Source organism: Rattus rattus, chromosome 1 (genome assembly GCF_011064425.1).
Source record: "Rattus rattus isolate New Zealand chromosome 1, Rrattus_CSIRO_v1, whole genome shotgun sequence".
Lineage (NCBI taxonomy): Eukaryota > Metazoa > Chordata > Mammalia > Rodentia > Muridae > Rattus > Rattus rattus.
Genome location: NC_046154.1, coordinates 251,132,759 through 251,159,132, shown reverse-complemented (window position 1 = coordinate 251,159,132; position 26,374 = coordinate 251,132,759). Strand labels below are relative to the sequence as shown.

Sequence of the window (26,374 nt, the reverse complement as noted above, 5' to 3'; positions counted from 1 at the left end):
TTTTTTTTTTTTTTTTTTTTTGAGCACTTTGAGCATAGAATCCTCATTGCCCCCATGGAGTTTATGACCTATTTACTTCTCCAGTTAACACTATCACAAATATTTCTTATAAATATACACAGCATTAGGAGATAAGAATCTACTATGAAACACAGGTTCTGATTATAACAAGTAACAGATGTTCACCAGCAGTTCTGTTCATAGCATCTAAGAGGTAGAAGCAACCCAATCAGAAGACTAAGATATTAACAAAAATTGATGAATAGCCACAATTGAGTGTACATATGTACACGTGTACAGACACTCATGAATATTCAGTCTCAGAAAAAAATCCTGCTATGCTGTTGTCTGTGTCTCAGTTGTTTGATGAAGGCAGTTTTAACTGAAAAATCTTGTCATTTGCTTCAACATGGCTGAGCTTTTTGAATACTTGAATTACTAAAAATCTTAAGATGCTAAATAAGGCAGTAATTCATGACAAATAATGATTAATGTTAACATGATATCTAAGGCAGTCCAAAGTGAGAGACAAGAAGTAGAAAAGAGGTTGTTTTATGGGCAAAGGGTTTCAGACCTGCAAAACAAAAACATTGTCTGGAACCCCACTTCGCAACAATGTGAATATACTAACATCATGGAACTACACATTGAAAAAAATGTATAATATGGTAAATCGAATTTAGGGTATATTAAATTGAGTATGTAGACAAACTATATTTAGTGTGTATTATACCACAAATTTTTAAAAAGCCAGTATTAGCCAAGATTCCTTGGAACAACCTGGCTACATCATGTGCTGCAGGGCACTGGTCACTCTTTCCAGATACGAAACTTTCATCTTATCTGTGTGTAGGATCATACCATAGATACTTTATTTAAGGATCATATTGGGAGAAATATGGTGAGTTACAAATACATTAGATACCAAACAAATGGTCTAAAGTACTTTATTAACTTGCTTTAAAAATAAACTTTTATTTCGACACTGTTACTTGAGTTTCCTACACTGCTTCTCAACCTTTATTCATTCTGTCATTCACTTTACATTTATTTCAGGGCTCTACCTGCTGAGCAGGATTAGGTGCTGGTTTTTTGGGGGGAAGGAGGAGGGTGTGAGGACAGGGTTTCTCTGCGTAGCTCTGACTGTTCTAGAAATCAATCTATAGACCAGGTTGGATTTAAACTCAGAGATTGGCTTCCCAAAGGGCATATGCTACCACTAAGTGTTATGTATCTGAGGCATACACAACACTAAACAAAACCCACAGAGCCTACAAAATGGAGACACATATTAAGTAAAACAGGATCTGCTAGTTTTTTTAGTTGCTTGTTTAAAAAGGCAGGCCAAGTGAATATTGGGTAAGATATCCAGACACTTGAACTAGCAAGGTGCGATATTCCTTCTGGTGTAGGCTGCATAGGAGTCTGAGGAACACTGAGATAATAGGCTGCAGAGAGGAGTTTAGGGAGCACAGAGATCAGTGCCACAGATTAAACCAAACAATGAAAGGATTCTGCAGGGATTGATCACTACCTGCCTGTTAACTGTTAAATGGGAGAGACTAAGACACAGGTGTTCTGAGGAGGAATCATACATTGAAATTGAACTCTTCTATTGTTGCCAAAAGACTCAAGCAAACAAGGTTAGAAAAGGGAAATCAAACTATTACCATATTCCATTTAAAAGATTATAGTCATTTATTCCAAGATGGTGGTAACAGGATGTGTGATTAAAAAGTGGTGGTAGCGGGTTGGGATTTAGCTCAGTGGTAGAGTGCTTGCCTGGCAAGCGCAAGGCCCTAGGTTCAGTCCCCAGCTCTGGGGAAAAAAAAAAAAAAAAAAAAAAAAAAAAAAAAAAAAAAAAAAAGTGGTGGCAGCAGGATACACTGCCATAGGGTATGCTGACAAGGTGTGACAGGAGTTGAAACCAGCAGGTTTTGGAACAAAGGAAATAGAAGAATGGAAGTGTCTTAAGAGAGAAAGGAACGCTAAATTTTGTTATATGAGAGATGCTTGACTTTATTAAACACTGAAAACAATTTGTAGCAGGACTTGGGCTTATACATTGTCATGCAATATATATTGTCATATGTACCCTTTTTTGTATTTTAAAAATGTAATTATTGTAAGTTCTAGGCATCAATCCAGGCATTAAGCTGCCAGTCTCAAATTCTTGTAAACTACTATATTAAAAGGTGCAAGCAAATCATCCAGCAGCACTGAAACCTATCAATCACGTCTATTCAAATACTAAATTGAAAGTCAGAAACAATTACAGTGCCTACTATTTTTAAACAGCAAATGTGAGCTTTTGAATTGCCTCAGTGGGTAGGTATGTTGGAAGGAAAGGTAATTTATTCTTTCGGAGAAAACTGGGGATACTCAGTTCCAAAGTTATTTCCAGAAAATAAACTCATGATATTTACATAAAATGCGTTATTTTGTCAGGTTTCCCTGTGTCCATGCAGGATTAAAGTTAAAAAAGAAAAAAGAAAACCTTCCAGAATCAAACCCCAACATTTCAAAAACAGTAAGAATTTACTGTGTCCCCCAGTCCATCTCTCTACTCTTTGAGTATAACCCAGGCTGGCCTGGAACTTGCTAGGGTAGCCAAGGATGACCAGGAGTTGCCTCTCTCGTCTGGGATTACAGGAATGTGCTATCACACCTGGCCATTTATCCCCTTTTAACTAAATAATTATTTTTCCTAATAGCTTAACTTAAAAAACAAAAAACCCCCCAAAACCTTCCACTGTCTAGAAGAAAAACCTCATTTTTTTTCTTTGCCCCTGAATCTCTGTTTCTTTTCACTGAGCCAAAGCCCAACCTTTCCAAAGTATGTTCAGGAATATCCACCAAAGCTTACCACAGGAAAGAGAGCTCAATGGACAAATATAGTTTGCCAATCACTGTTAAATATTCTCTCTCTCTCTCTCTCTCTCTCTCTCTCTCTCTCTCTCTCTCTCTTTCTTGCCCCCCCTGAGAATTTAGGGCTAATCGGGTGTGTGTGGATTGTATTTTATGCATCTGACCAAATAATCATTCCATCTCAAATGAAAATGTTTCATCCCACCACTGTTCTTAGTGTTCTGTGGTTCTGATGATGATGTCAGGACAACTTTTACATCTGCTTTGTTAGATCCTCAAGCCTTAAAAAAAAAAAAAATCGAACCTCTAAAGGTTTGCTTGTGTTTCCCCTCTCTCCACTACATCCTCCCTCACCATGACATGGGACCTTTACTTCATTAGCATATTCAGTGTGCTACAGCACAGTACTTTTTACCTTTTTATTTGCATATCATAAGGTGAGAAACGTTTTAGTGTTCGCATTTTGTTGAATGATGTTAACTTCCTTTCCTATGTCAGATTTAATATGTATCTTAAATGCTTTTTAATGTGAAAATGCAGTTTTTTTTTTTTTTTAGAGACCGCGGTTTCTCTGTGACAGCCTTGGCTGTCCGAAACTCAGAGATGCCCTGCCTCTGCCTCCCAAGTACTGGGATCAAAGGTGTGCACCATGTTTGGGGTTTTTTTTCAGTGGTAGAGCGCTTGCCTAGAAAGCGAAAGGCTCTGGGTTTGGTTCTTAGCTAAAAAAAAAAAAAAAAAAAAAAGTGTGCACCACTACTGCCTGGTGAAAATGAAACTTTTTAATGTACAACTAGTAGTTTATTTTGCTTCTTCTCAGGTGACTAGCAGCATATTCTATCTAATTACACTTCTCAACTAAATAGACCTTAAATTAGCAACATTTGCAGGGCAAGAGGTGTACAAGTCACTGCTAAACCTGCGACAACTCCCAGGTTCAATCCCCATCACCTACAACCAACTAAGCAAACACTACTACCAAAAATCAAAGACTTCAAAGTATAGAAAGATACTCCCTCCTGCACCTACTCACACTTTAGATTTGCATGCCTTCCTCAGGTGAGAAAGTTTCTCTTTGTCTTTTTGAGACAGGGTCTCAATGATGTACCTCTTGTTGTGCTGGAACTCATTATGTAGGCCAGGTGGCCTCAAACTCACCCATTTGTCTCCATACTGGCGAGTTTTGTGTGACAACTTGACACAAGCTGGAGTTACCACAGAGAAAGGAGCCTTCCCTGAGGAAATGCCTCCATGAGATCCAGCTGTAAGGCATCTTCGCAATTAGTGATTAATGGGGAGGGCCCAGCTCATTGTGGGTGGTGCCATCCCTGGGCTGGTGTTCTTGGGGTCTATAAGCAAGCAAGCTGAGTAAGCCAGGTGAAGCAATCCAGTAATCAGTGCCCCTCTACAGCCTCTGCATCAGCTCCTGCTTCCAAATTCCTGCCCTGTGTGAGTTCCTGTCCTGACTTCCTTTGGTGATGAACAGCAATGTGGAAGTGTAAGCTGAATAAACCCTTTCTTCCCCAACTTGGTCATGATGTATTGAGCAGGAATACAAACCCTGATTAAGACACCTCCCTAGTGTTGGGATGGATTAAAAGTGTTCACCACCATACGTGGTTTGTTATGGTAGTTAGATAGAGCAGCAACTCTCAACTTGTAGGTCACGTTGGGGATTTAGCGCAGTGGTAGAGCACTTGCCTAACAAGCGCAAGGCCCTGGGTTCAGTCCCCAGCTCCGGAAAAAAACAAAAAACAAAAAACAAAAAAACCTTGTAGGTCACAACCCCTGTGGGGTTGAACGACCCTTTCCCAGCAGGCCAGCATCATCAAATCCCGTATATTAGCTATTTATATTACGATTCACATCAGTAACAAAATTATAGTTATGATGTAGAAAAGAAAATTTTATGGTTGGGGTCACCACAACATGAGCTGTATTAAAGGGCTGCAGCGTTAGGAAGATTGAGAACCACTGCTCCAGAGCCTTTCTAAAGAAAGGCAACTACATGCAGTTGGCAAGGTAAGTTTTGGGAGGAGTCAATGATTAACCTACATTCACTGTATGGAAGTCTCAAAAAAATATATTCTAAAAAAAAGGAGTAACCAAGAACACCACATATTCTAAGTCCTACTTATGAGATCTAAAACCTAAACTCCAAGGATAACAGAATAATTAAAATGCCAAAAAATACATTCCTCTCTTCTTTGCTGAGTTCCCAAATTAGTTGGGTCAAGACTGTAATCACTCAGCTATGTCATTTGTTGCTTGTCTGCTTCCTTTTTGACTGTGAGCAACTGTGGTGAAGTGGAGATGCACCCTCAATAACTAACTCAAAAAGTTACTGGGTGAAACTGCACTTCCTGGCTCAAGTAATGAGAAGTTGCAAAAGGATTCTACCAAGCAGAATTAAGGATTGGTATAAGGACTGGACACAATCATATAATAAACATCTGGCTTAACTGTGTTTCAGTCCCTCAGTGCTAAACTGAAGATTCAATGTCACTCCATTAAAGCTAAAAAACCATTTAGTGGTAATATAACGAGATGCTGAACTTAACTTTTCTTAGAAACAAACTATAATATATTTACTAGATTTTTATGTATTTAGTCCAGATTCTAGTGCTAAAGCTGGATCAAGTCAGGATTTACACAAAGCTTCAAGAAAGTCAATGATCAGAAACAAAAAGCTGGTTCTAGTCTACTCAGAGGCTGTGGTCTCTGCGAATATAATTGATCAATCACACATTTTCATTCATTCTCATCAAAGGTACATCTTAACTACTAGGACTACAGCCTAGGCTCTGTGCAATGGAGAATTTTTAAATAGCGGATTTAATTTCATTTTCAGTGAATCTAAGTATCACATGCAAATATCAAGACCAATTTTAATGTCAAATACCCTTTTTTCTGGTTCACATTTTGCACGCCTCATCTGAAGTATAATCCAATATTAGGTGCACTTATAAGGTAGATGACTCACTTTTCAGTGTAAAATTTTATGTTAGACTAATTGCTCACCGTACTGTACAAGGAAGGTTCACATTCTCCGTGCTTTATCACATTGACTGTTTATGTAAGACTTTTAGGCATGTCCCCCGTCTAGTACTTTATAATCTGGACTGCACAAAGCATTTGTTTCTAAACGTGTTTCTTCTATCTTTTGCTAGCTCTCCGATGAAAGCTATGAAAAGGGGAATAATTTACCCTGACATACACGCACCACACACAAAACGCTACTTGACGTGAAACAATTTAGCCAAGTGTGATGATAAAAGTTACAAATTTAGAATTCGAGTAACTTTGATCCCTTGAAGTGCCCTTCTTCTCAGTCATCCCAGCTTCCCAGAGTAACAGAACCTAAAGCCTACTCTTTCCCAGAACAACCGGTCAAAAGAAAAATCCACGGAGGGCCCCAGGAGCCGACTGGTCCAGGAACACGGATCATCAACTTGTAGCTCTTTGGGCTGCTTTAGGTTTCTCCAAGAGAAGACCTGGGCGACGCCGGCAGGGAAGACTCTAACCTGAGAGGCCGCGGAGCCTTGCTATAACGGGAACCAGCCTGGGGGTTGAGAGCAGAGACGGCATGGCCAGCACCCACTGGTCAGGAAGAGAAAGTACAAATTGCGGGGAAAGCTACTAGCACAGCCGGGTCGCCAGGAAACCAGTCAACCGCCCGGCCCCTTCCGGCAGGCTCCGCTCGCGGGCTTTCTTCCCGGGGAGGCGCAGAGAAGTGACGTCAGCCGGCTGAGTTTTGGCGCGCCGGCCCCACGGGCATATTTCCACCCCGCCCCCAAATTAGGTGTCTTGTTCTGCTTAATGCCCACCTTCACTGAAACAATATCCTATTCCAAATGCCTCCCTGTGTTCCTCTTGAAAGCACACACACAAGGTCCTTCGTCTATCCCAGGAACTAGATCAGAGGAAAGAATACGAGTTAAGACTGTTCGCCTATCGAAGCAGGCATTATCACGGGCAGCTACACTTCTAGAAGGTTCTAGGCGGAGCACAGGTCCAGAGGTAGGAGTAGGAATGAGCGAGCGGAGGACCGGGGTCACGAGGCCGTTGGGTGGGAGGAGCCAGCAGCCGGGGAGGTTCTAGTCTGTTCTGCCTCGAGGCAGCCGCCCCCTTCTACTTGGTCACGTTGAGCCGCTCCCGGGCTTGGCATCGGGCCTCCGCAGCCGCCCACCGCCAGAAGCTTCCAGCCTCACCACTATGGATCCCCGCAAAGTGAGCGAGCTTCGGGCCTTCGTGAAGATGTGTAGGCAGGACCCGAGCGTCCTGCACACCGAGGAAATGCGTTTCCTGAGGGAGTGGGTGGAGAGGTGAGCCTTGGGCCCCGCGGACCGTTGGGAAGAGGGGGGAGCCGGGCCTGAGTTGGCGTGGGGAGGAGGGTAGCGTGGTCTAGGCCCCTTCGTAGTTCGTTCTTTAGTGGCTTCCAGAGGTTATCGGAGGGATCTGGAGCGTCGGGCCATTTAGGGGTGGAAAAGCAGAGGGTAGAGCTGGTTTTCCCGCAGCGAAGTCTCCAGGGGGTGTGTTTTGGGAAGAAATAAATGCGGAGGGTTGTGGATATTTGAGCAGTGGGAATAATGCGCGAAATAAGACAAAGCTTTTTACAGAGGGATTTTTTTTTTAATCTGGCGTCTTGCTTAAATCACATTGACCCCTGTATCGTTTTAAATATTAATAGTGGTAATTTATTTGTTCTATAATAACTTAAGGTATCTGTACTTGACCTTACAGCGATTTTAATTGCATGGGATCGTGTTGGGAATTATTTATAACCACGTTAGTTGTAGCGCTGTCACTTCAGATACTTTAGGAAAATGATTTTTTTTCAGCGTGTTTGCAGGGCTAACTGGAGAGTATTTCGCCTGCGTACTATGAATTCCGTGAATAGATATCGTGCCAGCTGCTGGGAACAGTATTACTGGGGAATTGGTTTTTCTTTTTGTTGTTTTAGTCTCGTTGATAAAATATTTTAAAGAAGCTTAGGCACCATTAGAATTTGAGAGAAACAACAGTGCAGACAAGCTGTAAATAAATCTGTACAGCTGCCAGGAAGAGGGAGGTGAAAAGATATTAAGTCATGCCTTCCGAATTAGGGTTAGCAATGAACGCTTACAAGCACTTGTAGAAATGGGGGAGGGTCTTTAGAGAAAGTGTTCGAATTTAAGAGTGTCATGTCGAGCATGTTTAGGACTTTGGTTAATATTAGAAAAAAGATGGGGAAAGGTAAAGTTATATTTTTTTCAATTAGAATCCAGAAAAACAAAACAAAAACCAATCAGGCTTAGCCACGAAGGTCTGAAAGCAGCTGTGTGGAGTGAAGGGCTCATGAGCAGAGTAAGTTCTTTACTCCTTTAAAGATAATTCTCCCATACTTTTTGCATATCGTCAGATGAGTCAGCTTTTCTGAGAGGTTGTTTTCTGGCCAGGTGATTGGCAAGTCCAGTTGGATTAACTTTAAGGGAGGATCCAATAAATAATGTAATTTTTTTTCTTTTTAAAACTTTTTTTTTTTTAAAGAACTTGCTATGTAGCTTAGTCTAGTCTCAAATTCACAGAGATCCTCCTGTCTCTGCCACCTATTGGGATTAAAGACATTTGCCAACACAACAGCTATTTCTTTTTTAAGCTATTTTATATGTACTGAGGGTTATGCATGTATATATGTATGCCTGATGCCCAGGGAAGTAAGAAGAGGGCATTGGGTCCCTTGGAACTGGTGGTTGTAAGCCACTCTTGTGGGTGCTGAGAACTGTTCCCTGGGTCTCCTGTAGGAGCGGCAAATCATTGAGCCATCTCCCCAACCCCAGAGTGTAATGTTTTGGGTGTAATGTTTATAGTCTTCCCAGGGAAAGGTAGATAGGAAGAAGTGGCTTAATTTAATGAACCTCAACTAATCTCTGATACTCTTTACCTAGGAAGGACCCTTTTATATGTTTAATTTTTTTAAAGATGTATGTATTTTGTGTGAGTATTTTGCTTGCACTTTAATAACTATACTGCATACTTTCTAGTGAAGCCAGAGTAGGGTATCTGATCCTTTGGAACTGTTGTCACAGACAGTTGCGAACCACTATAAGGGTGCCAGGAAATGACCTCAGGGTCTCTAAAGAGCAGCAAGTACTCTTAATTGGTGAGATGTAATCTCTTCAACCCTTACAGTATTTTAAATCCTACCAAAGGACAAAGCTAATGCTTCTCTTTCAAGTTCAAGGCTGATTATGAGGGAAGAGGTCCGTCTTGGTTGGGCTTCAAGCCTTCTAAAGTCAGTATAGCTACCTAAGTGCTGTTTAAGGATACAGATGAGTGATAAGAAACTTGTGTTTGTAATTACCTTTTAGTAGTTTAACAGTTTACATGTTGGAGGAGAGGCTCCTCAGCTGTTAAAGGAGGGCCACAAATGTTGCTCAGGAAGGATTTTTTTTTTTTTTTTTTTTTTTTTTAAGGAAAGTACTTTTAGGGAGGCGGCGGCAGCCGTGGCAGTATGCCTTTAATCTTAGCACATTGGAGGCAGAGGCAGGTGGATCTCTGAGGTCAAGGTCAGGGAGTTCCAAGACAGTCAAAGCCACACAGAGAAAACCTGTTTTGAAAAGCCATAAAGGAAAAAAAAAAACCAAAACCAAATCAAACACCTTTTAACAGGCAGGTGTAGTGCTAGTTCCAGCATACTTCCCTGCCCAGGAAAAGGGCGTGCTAGCGGGGATTCTAAGGAGGAGTGGGCCAACCTGCCGAGTTCCCAGTCACCCTGGAGGTTGAGGTTGCAGCAGCTGTGATTCCAGGACTTTCAGACCAGCCTGGCCACACAGTGGGGCCTGATTAAAGATGGAACCTGTTCCTCCTATCCCAAAGAGGAAAACAATTCCACACATTAAAGCTGCTTTTCAAGAGCACGGAGAGGAACTCCTTAAGACGTGGACAAAAGCTGGTGGAGTAATTTTCTTTGGGGAAAATGGACCTGGTGGTGATTACTAAAAATGCAAATATTCCAATAAGCATATTCTTAGAGAAAAAGCAGTCAGTGATGTGTGCTGGCGTTCTTTAGAGCCCGTTGAGCTTTTTCTTTTCTTGTCACTTTTATAGCTGTTGTAGAACTTTTTTTTTTTTTTTTTTTTTTTTCGGAGCTGGGGACCGAACCCAGGGCCTTGCGCTTGCTAGGCAAGTGCTCTACCACTGAGCTAAATCCCCAACCCGTTGTAGAACTTTTACTCATGTTAAATATATAGAACTCTTAAGAACTTTATTTATTACAGTAAATTTTTTTAAAGATTATTCTTTTTTAAAAAATTATTTATCTTATACTGTATTTTGTATACTGTAGCTGTCTTCAGACACACCAGAACAGGGCATCAGATCACATTATAGATGGTTGTGAGCCACTGTGGTTGCTGGGAATTCAACTTAGGATCTCTGGAAGAGCAGTCAGTGCTTTTAACCACTGAGCCATCTCTCCAGCCCTATAGTAACTATTAAAACAATGGAGGAGAACCCTAGTGGTGTACTTGTGTAATACGGCTTTGAATCCTGGTATGTATAGTGCTGTGGTTTGAAGTCTTTGCTTTCTTAAAAACAAAAAAATGCACAAGTTGCCATTACATATTTGTCAGAACTAGAAATCGAGGACTTGATTTTAGTGGCTTTTCCTAATGAACAGCCTGCTAACGCAAAAGCTTAAGATATTTCTCTTCTGGGTTGGAGAGATGGCTCAGTGGTTAAGAGCACCGACTACTCTTTCAGAGGCCCTGAGTTCAATTCCCAGCAACCACATGGTGGTTCACAACCATCTGTAGTGGAATCTTGGTGCCCTCTTCTGGAATATAGGTATATATGCTGGCATAACACTGTACTTAATAAATAAATCTTTAAAAACAAAAAAGGATGTTAAAATTTATCCTGGAGAAATTGTGCCTATGTAGTGAATTCCAAATTACATTCAGTAGAATTTTTCTTAGGCAATACTATTTCCCAAAATAGCATCTTATCTTGTGTTATTTCTCATGGGTAATCCAAGTATTGTGTCTGTAATGTTTTGGCATGGCATACTTCATTATGAGGTGAAGAATCTTGGAATGCTTAAGAGCCTTCAAAACTTAAATTGGGATGCTGTTTTTTCTTTTTTTTTTTTTCTTTTTTTTTTTTTTTTTTAAAGGGTCTTACTATGTAGCAGTGGCTGGCCTGGAACTTGCTGTATAGACCAGGCAGGCCTCACCTCAGATATGTCTTATCTCCACATCACAGGTGCTAGGATTAAAGGTATATGCCACCATCCTTGGCTCTTTGTGCAATTTTAAAAGATATATCAAAAATAAAGTTAGTCTATGAACAATGGCAGCATTTAAAGCAAACTTTTCAATATTTTAGCTTTGAGTGGACAGTAGGACTATAAAAAAAAAAACTCAAGGTTTCAACTCTAGAAGTGTTAATAATATGAGTATTCCTAGATCTAGAATTCTCTTTATTTAGCCCAATCTGCAATGACTGACAAAGATGCAGAGGAGAAAGCAATTGATACAAATTTAATTAAAATGATCACAAAGCAATTGATACAAATTTAATTAAAATGATCACATATATAAAAATGAAAGTTTTCAGTGCAGGAGACTGATCCCAGAGCATGGTAGGTAAGTACACTCACTACCAGTGTGCCACATGCCCACCGAAAAGTGATAGTTTCAATTAGATTGAAGTAAAGATAGCCTAGTGATAAAATAACGATAGGATCGTTTACATAGTGAGTTCCAGGCCAGCCAAAGCTAATGGGACCCTGTTACCCTCCAAAAAAGAAAAAAAAAAATTAAGGAAATAAAACCAGATCTGAATTCACAGTAGTAAATGTAAGTCCAGATAACTCTTTTTCAACAAACACATTTTGCAGTAGTTGAGGGAACTACTTATAGGAAATATCTGAAGTGAGTGGAATTCATTTCTACCCTCAGTACAGAATTTAGACTGTAACATTCCAGTGTTTGTACACATGCTTAAATAACAATAGCACAAAGAAGATTGAGATTTTAACTCCCAGGAAAATTATGAACAAAGCTTTGTGTGATCATATCCTATCCTGCCTGATTGGTGATTTTAAAAAAAAGTGCTGAAAAGTCCGAATGGTGACTTTTGCAGGAAGCTAGCTTCTAGTTTTGAAAGGTTGAGAGAGAACTTAGTCAACATAATCTACATTTAAAAATGGTTTGGACTTAGGGGTAGTCAACTACAGCTTAGAATGTGAGAGACATGAGGTATAGCTCATGAAAGCATTTTTCTGTGTTTAATTTTTTTTATTTTGGAACAATTTTTGGTTCAAAATTAATTGCTGATAGTAGGCTGCCAACGTGCTCACTCGTGTTGAGTGTGTTTCCTGCTGGTAAGGACAGTGTCTGCCATGCGGCTGGCCATCCCAGTCAGGCAGCTGCACGGATGAGTCGATACTGCCCCGCTCTTAGAATTACAGGTTGTACTCTGTTGCCAGCTCTCACTTTCCATCTAACCGTTTTACCGTGGCTTTCTTGATTTTGGCGATTTTAGTATTACAAGTCAGTTATTTTAGCAATTCCCCCATTTGAATTTGTCTGAGCTTTTCTTAGAATTACATTTCTTGGCAGGGCTGTCGCTTCACAGAGCTAAACCGTTGTAACTGTTTGGATGTCACCCTACATTCCTGACACTGTAGCTTGAAACTTAGGAAAAACACAGCTTAAGAAACCCTTCATTAAAATTTAACTTATGAGCCAGTGTTTGGTTACTGTGTACCTTTGAAAGGTGTTTCTTTTCTTTTTAAAACAACCTTTTTTATTTTTTTAAAATATGCATTGGCGGTTGTTTGCCTGCATGTGTGTCTATGTGAAAATGTTAAAACTAGAGCTGGAATTAGAGACAGTGGTGAGCTGCCATGTGGGTGCTGGGAGTGAACCCTTGACCTCTGAAAGAGCAGCCAGTGCTCTTAACTGCTGAGCCATCTCTTGCCCTTTCCCCTTTTTTTAAAATAAAAATGTAGAAATGTTTACTAAGACATTTCAGATTGTATAATCTTTTGTCATGTCAGAACCATTATCTACCATTATCTATTAATATATTGAGTACTGGAAGAGGGGTGTGCGTGCGTGCGCGTGTGTGCGCGCGCGTATAATTAGAACAAATAAACTGCACAATTTTTCTTGTATAAATGGTCCTTAAGTGTCAAATTTGGTTGAATTGGTGACATACACACTTGTAATCTTAGAGGATATGGGAAGATGAAAACTGAAGGCCATCTTGGGCTTTTTGTAGTCAGAACGAGTGAGACGGGGGCCTGAGAAGTTGGAAGGTTGGCTACTTTCCAAAGTACCTAGGTAGGATTTCCAGCATCCTTGGTGGTGGTCAATCTTGTGTCATTCTAGTCCCAAGGAATCTGTCACCTGCTTCTGGCTTCCAGGGGTACCAGGCATGCTCTTTGGTGTGTGTGTGTTTGTCTCTATATGTATATGTCTATATATTCATATATATGTGTGTATATAGACAGACAAACAAAATAAAAATAAATCTTTTTATAGTTACAGATAGTTGTGAGCTGCTATTCCTGTGCTTAGAGCTGAACCCAGAGCCCTTGTAAGGACAGTGAATGCTCTTAACTGCTGAATCATTTTTCCAGCCCCTAAAAGCAATCCACCACTCAAAATCTCCACAAAGGCAAAAGACATTTTGGTGTCTTTTTTTTTTTTTTTCCTACTTGCTACTTCGCATTTGAACTTGTGTCATTTTGGGTTTATTGAAGGATGTTAAGTCATGCCACAGATGAGAAGATATTTACAACACATGAAACTGACACAGGCTCATGGACAGACCTGGAATAAGACAGTGTAATGAGAACCTGGATGAGAGTTGAACATTCCAAAAGCTGTTCTTTAGATGGCTAAGGCTGTATGAAGAGGGACTTAATACAATGAAATGCCACCGTGTACCCAGGATGGCTGGAGTCTAGGATGGATAACTACACACTGTTGATAACTAGCATAAACTGGTGAAAAGAATTAGAGACTGATGCCCATCTAAATTCAACTTGGATATGCATCCTACATCCAGATTCCACCAATGGAAATGTGGGTAGTAGAGCTCTAGTCGGAAAAGAAGCGGTGGTCTGCTGGGTGAGAGGAAGTGCTTGCTGACAGAACCTGGGTTCAGGTCTGGGATTTCATTGTGGAAGAGAATGGACATTGTCCTCTCAGCTCCCTGTGGGCTCTTGCGCTTTCCCACCACAAATCACAGCAGTAGTTAATAAAAGATTTAAGGCAGTTTGTAGTACTCTTCCATGTTAGTGAATTCCTAAATGGGATTTTTGCTCGTTTATTTTACCCATCAGCCACTTAGGCATTCTGCTATTGGCATGTAAATTTATTCTTTCTGTAGGCTTCTGACTTTTAAGTTTTGTTATTTTCACATTGTTCTGGACTACTTGGGAAGCAGGGCTTTGTGAAGAATTCAGTGGCTTCTCCATGCTAGGGAGTCACTTTACCACAAGGCTCCTGACATACTCTTGTTAAATGTCAACCTCAAATTCTACCTTTCAGATTAAGTCTTCTCTATTTTCTAAGCTTCTCTAATGGCTTAGAGAATGATTTATCATTTCATTATTTATTGGTTTCTCTGCCTAAGAGCTATAGTACAAGTTTATTAGGCTTATAAGAGGCAGGAGAAAGGTTTTATTAACTAGTGTGACAAAAAATTTACTCACAGCCAAGCGATCATATTAATTGAGAATGTACTCCTCTAAGCTTTGAAAGGTTATTGGAAACAGTTGGTCTTTTTAGGTTTGTTGCTTTCTAGTGAATTTACAGTGACTATTCTAAACAACTATCTCTTCTTATTTTAAGCATGGGGGGTAAAGTACCACCTGCTACTCATAAAGCGAAGTCAGAAGAAAACACTAAGGTAAGTTTAAATTTGTTTTGTTTGGGGGTTGGGGATTTGGCTCAGTGGTAGAGCGCTTGCCTAGGAAGCGCAAGGTCCTGGGTTCGATTCCCCAGCCCCGGAAAAAAACAAAAAAACAAAAAAAAAAAAAAACAAATTTGTTTTGTTTAAGATAAGATACTGTATCTTTGAGACCTATGGGGGCTACATACAGAGACTGTCAGTCACTGTTCTGCTGCTGTGAAGGGGTACCATTACCTAGGCAATTCTTAGAGAATTTAATTGAGGCTTGATTGAGGGCTCTCTTGCAGTTTCAGGGGGTTAGTCCATTATTACTGTGGCAGGAAGTATGGTGGCAGGCACAAACAGCTGAAAGCTACATTCTGATTTGTAGATAGAGACACAGGGCTTGGATTGAGCTTTTGACACCTCAAAACCAACTCCCAGTGACACAGTTCCTCCAACAAGGCCATACTCTTAGTCTTTTCAAATAGTGCCATTCCCTGGTGCCTAACCATTCAAATATGAGACTGGGGGGGGGTGTACATTCTAAAAGTATGTGCTACATATCAACAATTTGCATATTTGCTAAGGACTTAACAAGTATTTTAGAATTAAGGTGGTAACTTAGGCATTTAACTTTTTAGGAGAAAAGTTTGCCTTTTCTGTCGGGGTGGGGAGTTGGTGTTTGAATTTTCAAGACACGGTTTCTCTGAATAGCTCTGGCTGTCCTAGCACTTGATCTGCCAGACAAGACTGGCCTCCAAACTCACAGAGATCTGCCTGTCTCTGTCTCCTGAGTACTAGGACTAAAGGCTTTTGCCACTACCCTTGGCTTGAAATTTTACTTTTTAAATTTATGAGAGGGTAGGAAAGTGATGGGAGTGATGTGCCACAGGATCTGTGGAGGTCACAGGACAACTTGCAGTCGTTGGCTCTCCTTTGACTATGTGGGTCCCAGGAATTGAATTTAGGTCTTAAGACTTGGTGGCAAGTGCCTCTTTACCTGTGAGCCATCTTGCCTTGTTTTTTTAAGACAGAGTTTTACTGTATGTCCCTGGCTGACCTGGAATTTTTGTAGACCAGGTTGCCTCTTAATTCAAGAGATCTACTAAGTGCCAAGATTAAATGCATATGCCTACCATGCCTGGTCTGACTTTGGTGTTTTAAGATTGAATGGAGGAAGGAACCTTAAAGTACAGTTAATGACTTCTGAAGTACTGAATGGATGAGAGATGAGGTTGGCTGGCAGTGCTATTTTGTAGAATATATAGTCTCACCAACCAGAGAAGGCAGTGCCAGTTCATCCCTCATCCATAATGTATGAGAATAGAGAAGACACTATACGGTTCTAAAGGGTGGAAAGAAAATTTGCTCTCCATTATGTGCTCTTCTAAGTCTTCATAGTTTCTTTGTGGTACAATTCCACAGACGCTTTCTTTACAGTTCTCAAACTGAGCAACCCTTGAAAACTGAAGTTCAGGACATTTGGCATTAAAACACACCAAACCCAAGTGTGGTGGCACTTGCCTTTAATCCTACCACTTGGAGGCAGAGGCAGGTAGATCTCTGAGGTCAAGGCCAGCTGACTACATTGTGAGAGCCTGAGTCAAGAGAAAACAAACTAAAACCAACCAAAACCAAAAAACCCCTCACATTCTGAAAATGTTCACCCTTACATATAAGTCTTAATGATGCTGCCCAGACTGACATCAGACTCCTAGGCCCACTGTCTTGACTATTTTCAGTTTTTTAAACATCAGTCAGGAATAGTTTGACTTACTTTGCATGAAATATTATTTTCTTGTGTTCTAGTTTTCTGAAACTGTCATATGTAAGGTGATCTGGCTTCATAAGCCCTCGATCCTCAGTGCCTCTGCTGTAGGCAGGAATTTGCATGTACAGCCAAGGTTGTTAGATCTTGGAGAGTCAGGGTGCAGTGCCTATGAAGAATGTGCTGTAGTATGTAGTATATGAATTGTATTTGCTTTAAAACAAACAAAAAAACCTGACAGTTTAAATTCTTAAAGGTTTGGATGGTGCGAGACCTACAGTTAATTAGAAATGAGAAGTAAAAGAAGGGTATTAACAACTTACATATAGTGCATTCGAGTAAGATATACATTGTGTGTGTTGTGTGTACAGACACAAACACATAAGATATTTTACTTATTTAAGTGCTGACAACACTGTCTAATTTTCTTCTGCTAGGAAGAAAAAAGAGACAAGACGACAGAGGACAACATAAAGACAGAGGCGCCATCGAGTGAGGAGAGCGATCTAGGTGAGCCCGCAGTGGTGTACGTGACTCGGTCCTGCATGGTCGGGACGTTTGTTTGTAGCCCAGGATGGCCTGGAACTGTGGAACACGTAGCCTTGAATTTGAGGCAGTCCTCCTGCCTCAGCCTCCTGAGTAGTAGGTGGCTGGTTTTATTTACTGGTCTGGTTGTAATACTGAACTACAGACTTTTCCTGTATCAGTGGTGCGCCTGTGTTTTATAGAGTTTGTGTACACCTGATTTTTAAGTTAATTATATTAAAATGAAATAGTATTTTGTTATTTACATTTATTCTCTAAATTTTTACTGTTGTATATCTGGAAAAATTATTAGAGAAGTTTATGGGGAAGGTTTTGTGGAGGTTAAAAGGACAACTCTTTGGAGTTAGTTTTCTCCTACCTTATGGAGTTCAGGCTTTGGAGCAAGCACTCGACCCACTGAGTCATCTTTCTGACCCCCAAATCTTTCCTAAGGGAATTTTGGAGACTGACCAAATCAGTGGTGTGTTTTATGTACAACATTGTGCACATAACTATCTTTATCACTACAATAGCTCTCTGATTTGACCAACAGTTTTAAATAGTAGTTTTGTTTTTTAATTTTTATTTGATATGTACAGGAATGTACGTGTGTACCTATACACCACATAAAACGCTTATGTGGTGCTCTCAGAAGCCAGAAGAGGTTATTAGATCCCCTTGACACTGGAGTTACCATCTCTCCAGCTTACCTACAGATAGCTATTAGTAGTTATCTTTTGCAGGGAAGTGGTTTATAATGTGTCAGAGTTCAGGTTAACCTAGCTTACACAGTTGTACCGGCAAGTAGCTCATTTTCTTCTTGAGACATCCTATAACCCCATCTTACCAGGTATTGCTTAGTCCTCCGCTCCATGCAGACCAGTTCATCTCACTTTGACAGTTTCAAGCCAGTGACTATTAACTATACCACACTTGTCATTTAGGTTTTAATCTCTGGTTTTAAACTTGCAGAAATTGACAATGAAGGTGTAATTGAAGCAGACACTGATGCTCCTCAGGAAATGGGAGATGAAAATGCAGAGGTAAATTTAGTGACTTATTTTAGGAAAATGACGTTCCTTGGTATTGGGATTATTTTGGAGTTATCCCAAGATGTGCGTTTATGATAAATCTTCCTTTGACTTAAGACACATTTTATAATCCTACTAAAATATTTGTAAAATATCTTTAATTATAATCTCTAAAAGTCTTGTATTTTGTTTTACTTCTCTTTAAACTTCAATTTGACTAAAATTGTTCTCCTAAAATATATACCTACAGTTAGGACTGTCTTTTCTCTGAGATGATTTTGTTTTTTTTCCAAGACAGGGTTTCTCTGTAGCCCTGGTTGTCCTTGAATCTACTTGCCTTTGCTTTCCAAGTACTGAGATTAAAAGCGTGTGCCACCATACCTGGTTTAGAATTGTCCTTTGTGGAATATCTAGTGGCACATTATTTTCCAAATGCTTTTGTCACAAGGAGCCTTTCCTCAAAGAGATGAAAACTGGTACTTGGGAAGGAAATGTAGAATACAATTTCAATTAGGAATGATTAGTGGCCTTCCAAAAGATCACAGTGTGTCTTAAAATGTCTCAAATGGTGTTTGCCAAGGAAAGTTGTTCATAAACAGTAATGTAATGACTGCAGCTTAAGACTTGGACCTTCAGCACTGGGTATCCTCAGAGTCATCTTTGCTAATCTTGTGTGAGGCAGTCTATTTTTGGAGCTTTGAGCTTATATTTTCCTGACTTCCAATATAGTTGAATATATTCTGATCTATTTTGGTCATCAGTGGGCATTTGCATAATGCTGTTCAGACCTTTTTTCAATTTTACTCTTTTTTCTTTTTCTTTTTTTTTCAGAGCTGGGAACCGAACCCAGGGCCTTGTGCTTGCTAGGCAAGCGCTCTACCACTGAGCTAAATCCCCAACCCCTTCAATTTTATTCTTAAGTTGTCTTTTATGTCTCTACCCTATTTCCACCTCTTTTTAATGATAGGGTCTCTTAGCTCAGGCTGATTTGAAAATTTCTGCCTTAGTTCTCCAAATACAGGTCTTGCAAATTCATGCCCAATTTTATGGGATGAAATCCAGGGCTTAATTGTACTCAGACCATCTATATCTTAGCCCCCTCCTTCTGAGTGTGTGTGTGTGTGTGTGTGTGTGTGTGTGTGTGTGTGTGTGTGTGTGTGTGAGAGCGTGTGCGTGCACGCGTGTGTGCGTGCGCGTGCCCACCCATACTGTCTTCAAACAAGGTCTTACAACTTCAGCCTCTCACATACTGGTTTCACTGGCATATAGCACTAAAACTTTATTTGCCTTTTGTTAATTTACTCAGCAGAACCTTTACTGAAGTTTGTTCCATCAGGGCTGACTTACTTTTTACTCTGTATGGCCCCCTGGGGACTCTCTTGTTCTGTGTCTTAATTGCTCTCTTTGTACTAATGCCACATTTTCTTATGAAGCTGTGTACTAGGTCTTGTTATCTGCCAGGACAAGGACCCATAAAATGATGAATATTTTAGCTGTTCTTTCTGTTTTGTTTTTCAAATGAATTTTAGAATTAGATTGTCAGGGTCCCAGCTTAGTTATTTTCTTTCACAGTCTCTGGTCTCTTTTTCCCTTCCCCCTCCATCTCCCTCACAGGGGTGTGGGAGGTGAGAAAGAGGGGATAGGGAGATTTGATTAGAGTTGCATTAAAGTCAAATTGGGGAAAGAATACCTCTTACTGAGGTCATTTGTGAATGTAGTATCTAGTATTAGGCTTTTAAAATGCCTTTCAATAATTTTTTAAAGATTTATTCATTTATTTCAAGTATGTGGGTACACTGTCACTGTCTTCAGACACACCAGGAGAGGGGATCGGATACCATTATAGATGGTTGTGAGCCACCATGTGGTTGCTGGGAATTGAACTCAGGACCTCTGGAAGAACAGTCAGTGCTCTTAACCGCTGAGCCATCTCTCCAGCCCCTCAATAATTTTTTTAAAGATTTATTTATTCTGTATGTACGTATGTGTATATAGTTCTACCTGCAGGGTACCAGAGAAGAGGGCACCATGTGGTTGTTGGGAATTGAATTTAGGAACCCTGGGAGAGTAGCCAGCATGCTCTTAACCTCTGACCAATCTCTCCAGGCCCCTCAATAGTTTTGTTTTTTTGTTTTTTTTGGTTCTTTTTTTTTCGGAGCTGGGGACCGAACCCAGGGCCTTGCGCTTCCTAGGCAAGCGCTCTACCACTGAGCTAAATCCCCAACCCCTTTTTTTTTAATTTTTAATGATTTTTATTTATTTGCATTGGTGTCTTGCTTGCATATGTATCTGTGAGGGTATTGAATCCCCTGGAACTAGAATTACAGAGAATTATGAGCTGCCCCCTGGGTGCTGGGAATTGAACCCAGGTCCTCTGGAAGAGCAGCCAGTGCTCTTAACTGAGCCATCTTTCTAACTTCTCAACAGCTTTCTTTTTTTAATTTTTGTTGGTTTTGTTTTGGGTTTTGTTTCTCTATACAGGAGCTTGCTCTATAGACCAAGCTGGCCTTCAACTACTTACAGAGATCCTCCTGCTTGTGCCTCCCAATTAGAGGCTTTGGGCCACCACAGCCCAGCCTTCAGTAGTGTTCTTAACATTTCTACCCCCTAAATTCCATGTGGTTTTGTTAAGTACTTTGGGTCATCATTTACAAAAAACAAAAACAAAAGAATCCCAAAAAGGTACACAGTGTTGACTGATGTTTGTAGTAGTCTCTCTTTCCCTCTTCGACCTGGTATTCACTGTCATTTTAAGGTTAACATTAATGTAAGATTAGCTAAACCTTCTTCAGTTCTAGAACATTTTGCATGATTCTTTATGGTAAGTAGTGCTTCATTCACTGCTGTACTCTTCTCTGGAATCATGACTGGATGTGTGCCTCTGTCCTCCTTTGTCACTGCTGGCCTGGGACAGCTGTGTCGTATCTCTCCCACTACCTTTGCATCTCATTGTTTGGTTTTATCTTGATACTTTCATGTTGATTCTTAGAGTTCTTGGTTATTTATGTCTTAATACATAAATTAATTTTAAGATTTTGTGCAGTAAGGTCTATCTTTTTGAACCACGGTAGATTCAAACTCAGAAAGCCCTCGTGGAGTGTTAGCATTACCAAAGTGCACACTGTACCTTGCTTCTGTGTAGTATTTTGACCACAAGTTCTTTGGAATTGTTCCTGTGGACAATTTTCAAGGTCTGAGTAGATGGTGTGTTTTTCCCAGAAAGAATGTATTTGCTTCCATCAAAGCTCTTGAGTTGAGGCTGTCAGTCAGTTCTCAGGATAGCTTTTGTTGACATTGGTAATATGGAATTCAAATGGCTTTATGGTTTTGACTTTTTTTAATAAAACATTCCTTTTAATATTTTATTTTGTAAGTGTGTTCTTGGAGGTCAGTCTTGTGCAAGCCCTTTGACCATACGTGTCCTGGAGTTGAGACTCCTGTCTGGCCGGGCGGCAAGCTCCTCTGCCTGCTGAGACACCAGCCTAGTTGTGGATTTTCAGGACTACTTGTCTCTCCACCTCTACTTTACTGTCCCTGTGAAGGAGGTTTAGGCTCTGCTTACTCCGGTCAGTTGTAGATATTCAAGTTGAAATTCACTGGAAGTTGTGTCTTGTTGACCCACCTGCATTGTCTTTCTCTGAGTGTATTCTTTGTGGGTGGTGCTCTGCATTATCTTCAAAGACAAAATACCAGGACCTCAGGTTTGACCTTTGCTACAAAGGTGAATGTAGATTGAATAATTGCCTACCCTGGATTGTGGCCTACGTTTACTCTGGGTTTTCTTGTTTGTTTGTTTTTGTTTTTTGTTTTTTTCAAGACAGGCTTTCTCTGTTTAGCCCTGGCTGCCCTGGAACTCACTCTTTAGACACGAGGCCTGGAACTTACAAGAGATCCACCTGCCTTTCTCTGCCTCCCGAGTGCTGAGATTAAAGGCATGTACCACCACCGCCCAGCTTAGATTTTAAATTTTTTGTTAATTTTTTTAAAAGATTTATTTATTTATTTTATATAAGTACACTGTAGCTGTCTTCAGACACACCGGAAGAGAGAATCAGATCTCATTACAGATGGTTGTGAGCTACCATGTGGTTGCTGGGAATTGAACTCAGGACCTTAGGAAGAGCAGTCAGTGTTTTTTTGTTTTTTTTTTTTTTTTTCTTTTTTTTTCGAGCTGGGGACCGAACCTTGCGGGTTGCTAGGCAAGCGCTCTACCACTGAGCTAAATCCCAACCCCACAGTCAGTGCCCTTAACGTGCTCTTCAGCCCGTTAATTTCTAAAAATCACCTTGGACTTGTATGGGGCCTGCTGTTATTTGAACAATTTCTGATTGTTTTAAAAAAATATTTTTTTTTAATTTGCCAAATGAATTTTTGTTGGCTTTGAATTAATTGATAACTTAGAAGCGTATCAGAATATTTCAGTGAATACAGTTAACACAATACAGATCTAACAGATTTATTTTTCTATTTAATATAAAATTTAAGCATGCTAATTTCAATAAATATGTATACTGTATACTGATCAAATTAGAGTATTTGTCCTTTTTCATTTATTTCCTAATAAAGATTGACATATATCATGCTCTTTGACTCCCTTCTCCGTTCCCCTCTAGAATGCAAACATGTAGGTCAGCATTTGACAGGCATACTTGGATAGCACACATGTCTATTGCAGCACTGCTCACCATAGGCATGTTAGGGGCTTGTTGCCCGTCAACAGGTGAGTGGAATGTTCTACTGATGAGACACCATGATCAAGGCAGCTCTTAGAAGAGAAAGCATTTAATTGGAGGCTTGTTTCTAGTTTTAAGGGATTAGTTCATTATTATCATAGCAGGGACAGGCTGCTGGAGTAGTTAGTAGCTGAGAGCTTTACCTTCTGAGCCATAGGTAGCAGGCAGAGAGAGGCAATGAACCTGGCATGGGCTTTTGAAATTTCAAAGGCCACTCTGAGTAACACCTTCAACAAGGCTGCATCAACTCCAACATAGACACATCTTCTAATCCTTCCTGGTTTGTAAATTTAGTGTTGGCATGCAGATTAAGGAACCTGTGAGAGCCTTGCGCCTTCAGACTATCATGGAGGTAAATAGCGTGTATATACATAGTGGATTTTTACTAAACTAAAAAGAAGCATGAACTTGTACTGTTTGCTGGAAAGTAGGTCCACTTAAAAATCCTAGTAAGTGAAATAAGCCAAACTCAGAGACAAGTACCACGTTTTCTTTATTTTGTGTGTACTAGTGCTGTACAGACCTAGCCATTTTTATATATATATACAATTTTCTTGGAAGTTTGTTTGTGGAAGTCTTGTGTGGTCTTAGAAATTGTGTTATAGGCCTGGTTTCTGCTTCATGCAGGTTTGTGTGTGTGTGTGTGTGGGGTGCAAGAACGTCAGTTTGCTTGTTTTTTTTATCATTTGGGTCTTATTCAGGAAACCAGACTGGCCTTGGATGTTAGGCAATCCTTTAGCCTCTGCCTCTACCTCCTAAATACTGATATTAGAGGTATGTGCTGCCCTAACTGGTTTACTTAGTGTTTTTGTTTTCTAGATTGAGTAACTTGTCAGTTCTTTGAATTTTCTACTTAGATATAAAGATAGCTAGCTTTTCTTTCTGCTCGTAGATGTAGCAAATAGTTTCTGCCGCCCCCTCGTGCTCTACCACTACCACCAATGCAGATCTTACTATCTTATGTATAGCTCTGTTAGTCTTGGAACTCATCATGTAGCCTAGGCTGGCCTTGAACTCAGATTCTCCTGCTTCTGCCTTCTGAGTACTGGAATTAAAGGTGTGCTTTTAATGTTTGGCAGAGATCATTTTCTTAATCAGCACCTACAGGTATTTCATACTGTAGAGGTGTTAAAGTGGATGTGGTTAAAGTTACCGCCAAACATTTGACTTTAGAATGTTTAGCATATGTTCTTGTTAATCTTTGTACTGCCAGCATTGTTCTTGGTATTTGTGCTTATAACTAGGGTAGGTACTCACAAGATTTTTATGGGAATAAAGGAATAAGACTTCAATCTATGATTGAAGTATGAAAGGCACTAGTTCACTTTTTATGGAGAGACTTAATTTTTATGGGTAGTTCCTATGAATGGGAAAAGGTGATTGGAAGGAAGCAAAACAAAGTCACATTTAAGGCACAGTGTGCAGTCTGTTCAGTATAAAAGTTTAACACCCCATTCTCTGTAGGTTTTCACTACTAGAGAGGTAAGTGCATGAGTGTATGGATAGTGACTCTCACCGTGAGACAGTCCACATTACTTTGTTCTCATGCTTGCTCCACTTCCTCTGAGCTAACTTCTAGTTTCCTGTTAGATAACTGAGGCGATGATGGATGAAGCAAATGAAAAGAAGGGGGCTGCCATCGACGCTCTAAATGATGGTGAGTAGAGCTCTTCTTACTGTATTTCTGTAAAGTAGGTTCTCTCCTTCTGCAGTGACTGTTTATAGTGTAACGTGAAGGGATGGAGTTTGTCATCTCACCACACTGAAGATGTTAGGATCCTACAGTCCGGCCACCACCTTCCTCATGGCAGAGGCTAAAATTATTCAGCATCAGTGATACTGCCTTAGCATGGACAAGTCTGACTGAGCCTCTCCCTTCATCTGTCATGGCCTTCCTCTGCTCAGAGGCACCCTTAAAAAGATGAAAGGAGTGTTTTGTTTTGTTTTTTTTTTTTGTTGTTTTTTTTTTTTTTTTTTAAATTTTTTTTTAATCCCTAAGTTTTGACGTAGTGATACTTTTGATAAGTGGTGTTTGTAGGCCAAACACTTGTTAGAATGGGAATAGAGTCCTCCATCTTAGGTCTTCAAAACTTGCTGTTGGTGGCAGAAAGATGGCTTAGCATGTAAAAGGACTCATACCAAGTCTAGTTGGCCTGGAGTTTGATCCCCCATGGTGGGGGAGAAAACCAGCTTCTACAGGTTGTCCTCTGGCACACTCCCTCCCACCCTTGCCAAAATAAAATTAAATGTTTTCATGTTTGAGTGTAGTGTCTGGATGCATATTGTGTGTGTACCATGTGTGTGCCCGGTGCCTGTAGAAGCCAGAAGGAGGCTGTCTGATTGCCTGGAACTGGAGTTACAGGGGATGTGAGCTGCTGTGTGGGTACTGATAATGAAACTTGGGTTTGTTTGTTTTTTTGGAAAAGCAACCAGTGGTTGTAAGCACTGAGCCAACTCTCAAGCCCCTAAGAATGTAATTAAAAAAACTACCAACATTGGGGCTGGGGATTTAGCTCAGTGGTAGAGCGCTACCTAGGAAGCGCAAGGCCCTGGTCGGTCCCAGCTAAAAAAAAAGAACCAAAAAAAAAAAAAAAAAACTACCAACATTAATATCAATTATGTTTAATTACAGATCAAGTGATCATAAAGTTAGGACTGTTGTGACTATTATGTATAACATTGGATGGAGCCTGCTTCATAACTTGGATGGCTGTCACTATAGTCATATACGGGTACACATTTGCACTTGATTTAGAAGATGACTAAAATTTTATTTGAGGATGAGTTTTAACAGTGTTGTTCCATATTGGCTACTTGACTTTCGGGCGGTGTGGGTACAGTGGGGGTGGAAAGTGGTAGTCTCTGTATATGGTAAAGCTGGCTTAGAACTTCTACTCTGTAACCAAGGCTGGCTTTGAAATCAAGCTCTTCCTCTGCAGGCTCAGGAGTGCTTGGGGGTTCAGGCTCTGGCACCTTTCCCTAGCTCGTTGTACCTTTTTCTTGGTTTAAGTCCTTGTTGTCTGCTTGTTCTTTGCATTCTGTAGTTGCCTTCATGTTTTGAAGGTTTGATTGCTTTTTTGACCTTTATAGATGTCCTTTTTATTTTATTTTTTTTTGAGACACGGTCTTACTATGTAGCTCTAGTTGGCTTGGAACTCACTATGTAGACCAGGCTGGCCTAGAACTTAGAGATCCTCTTTCCTCTGCCTCCTAAGTGCTGATATTAAAGTCATGTTCTACCTTCACAGCCAAGAACTCTGGTTACTATTGTTTTCTTTAAGGGCCAGTACTTTATATAACATTTGAAGATTTATTGTGATGTTCCTACCTATTGTGATCAGACTCTATAAATACCTATATTTTAGATTTTGTTTTCGTCTTTTAGAGACTGTCCTTATGATATAGTTTAGGCAAGCCCCGTTGTGCTCCTATCCTCTCAATCACTTCATTACTGGGATTGTAATATTGATTATGGCATGTCCCACCATAGACAGCTTTGTTATTATCTTGTTCCCTCGACATGCATACTCACCCACACACCCTGCAGTGGGACGGAGTTC

At 40.2% G+C, this 26,374-nt stretch overlaps 2 protein-coding genes across 2 annotated transcripts in view; one reads left to right on the top strand and one right to left on the bottom strand.

Moving 5' to 3' along the window:
• The window catches only part of Xpnpep3 (X-prolyl aminopeptidase 3), a 48,389-nt gene extending 41,857 nt beyond the window's left edge, over positions 1–6,532 (bottom strand). Inside the window, exon 1 of the mRNA XM_032918244.1 lies at positions 6,390–6,532. Coding sequence (XP_032774135.1) covers positions 6,390–6,453 — 64 coding nt within the window. The 5' untranslated portion in view covers positions 6,454–6,532. The remainder of the gene's footprint in view (positions 1–6,389) is intronic.
• Positions 6,533–6,871: 339 nt separating this feature from the next.
• The window catches only part of St13 (ST13 Hsp70 interacting protein), a 36,611-nt gene continuing 17,108 nt past the window's right edge, over positions 6,872–26,374 (top strand). The window contains exons 1-5 of the mRNA XM_032918213.1: positions 6,872–7,190; positions 14,715–14,772; positions 16,963–17,035; positions 18,023–18,093; positions 24,405–24,471. Of these exons, the coding sequence (XP_032774104.1) occupies positions 7,081–7,190; positions 14,715–14,772; positions 16,963–17,035; positions 18,023–18,093; positions 24,405–24,471 (379 nt within the window). The 5' untranslated portion in view covers positions 6,872–7,080. The remainder of the gene's footprint in view (positions 7,191–14,714; positions 14,773–16,962; positions 17,036–18,022; positions 18,094–24,404; positions 24,472–26,374) is intronic.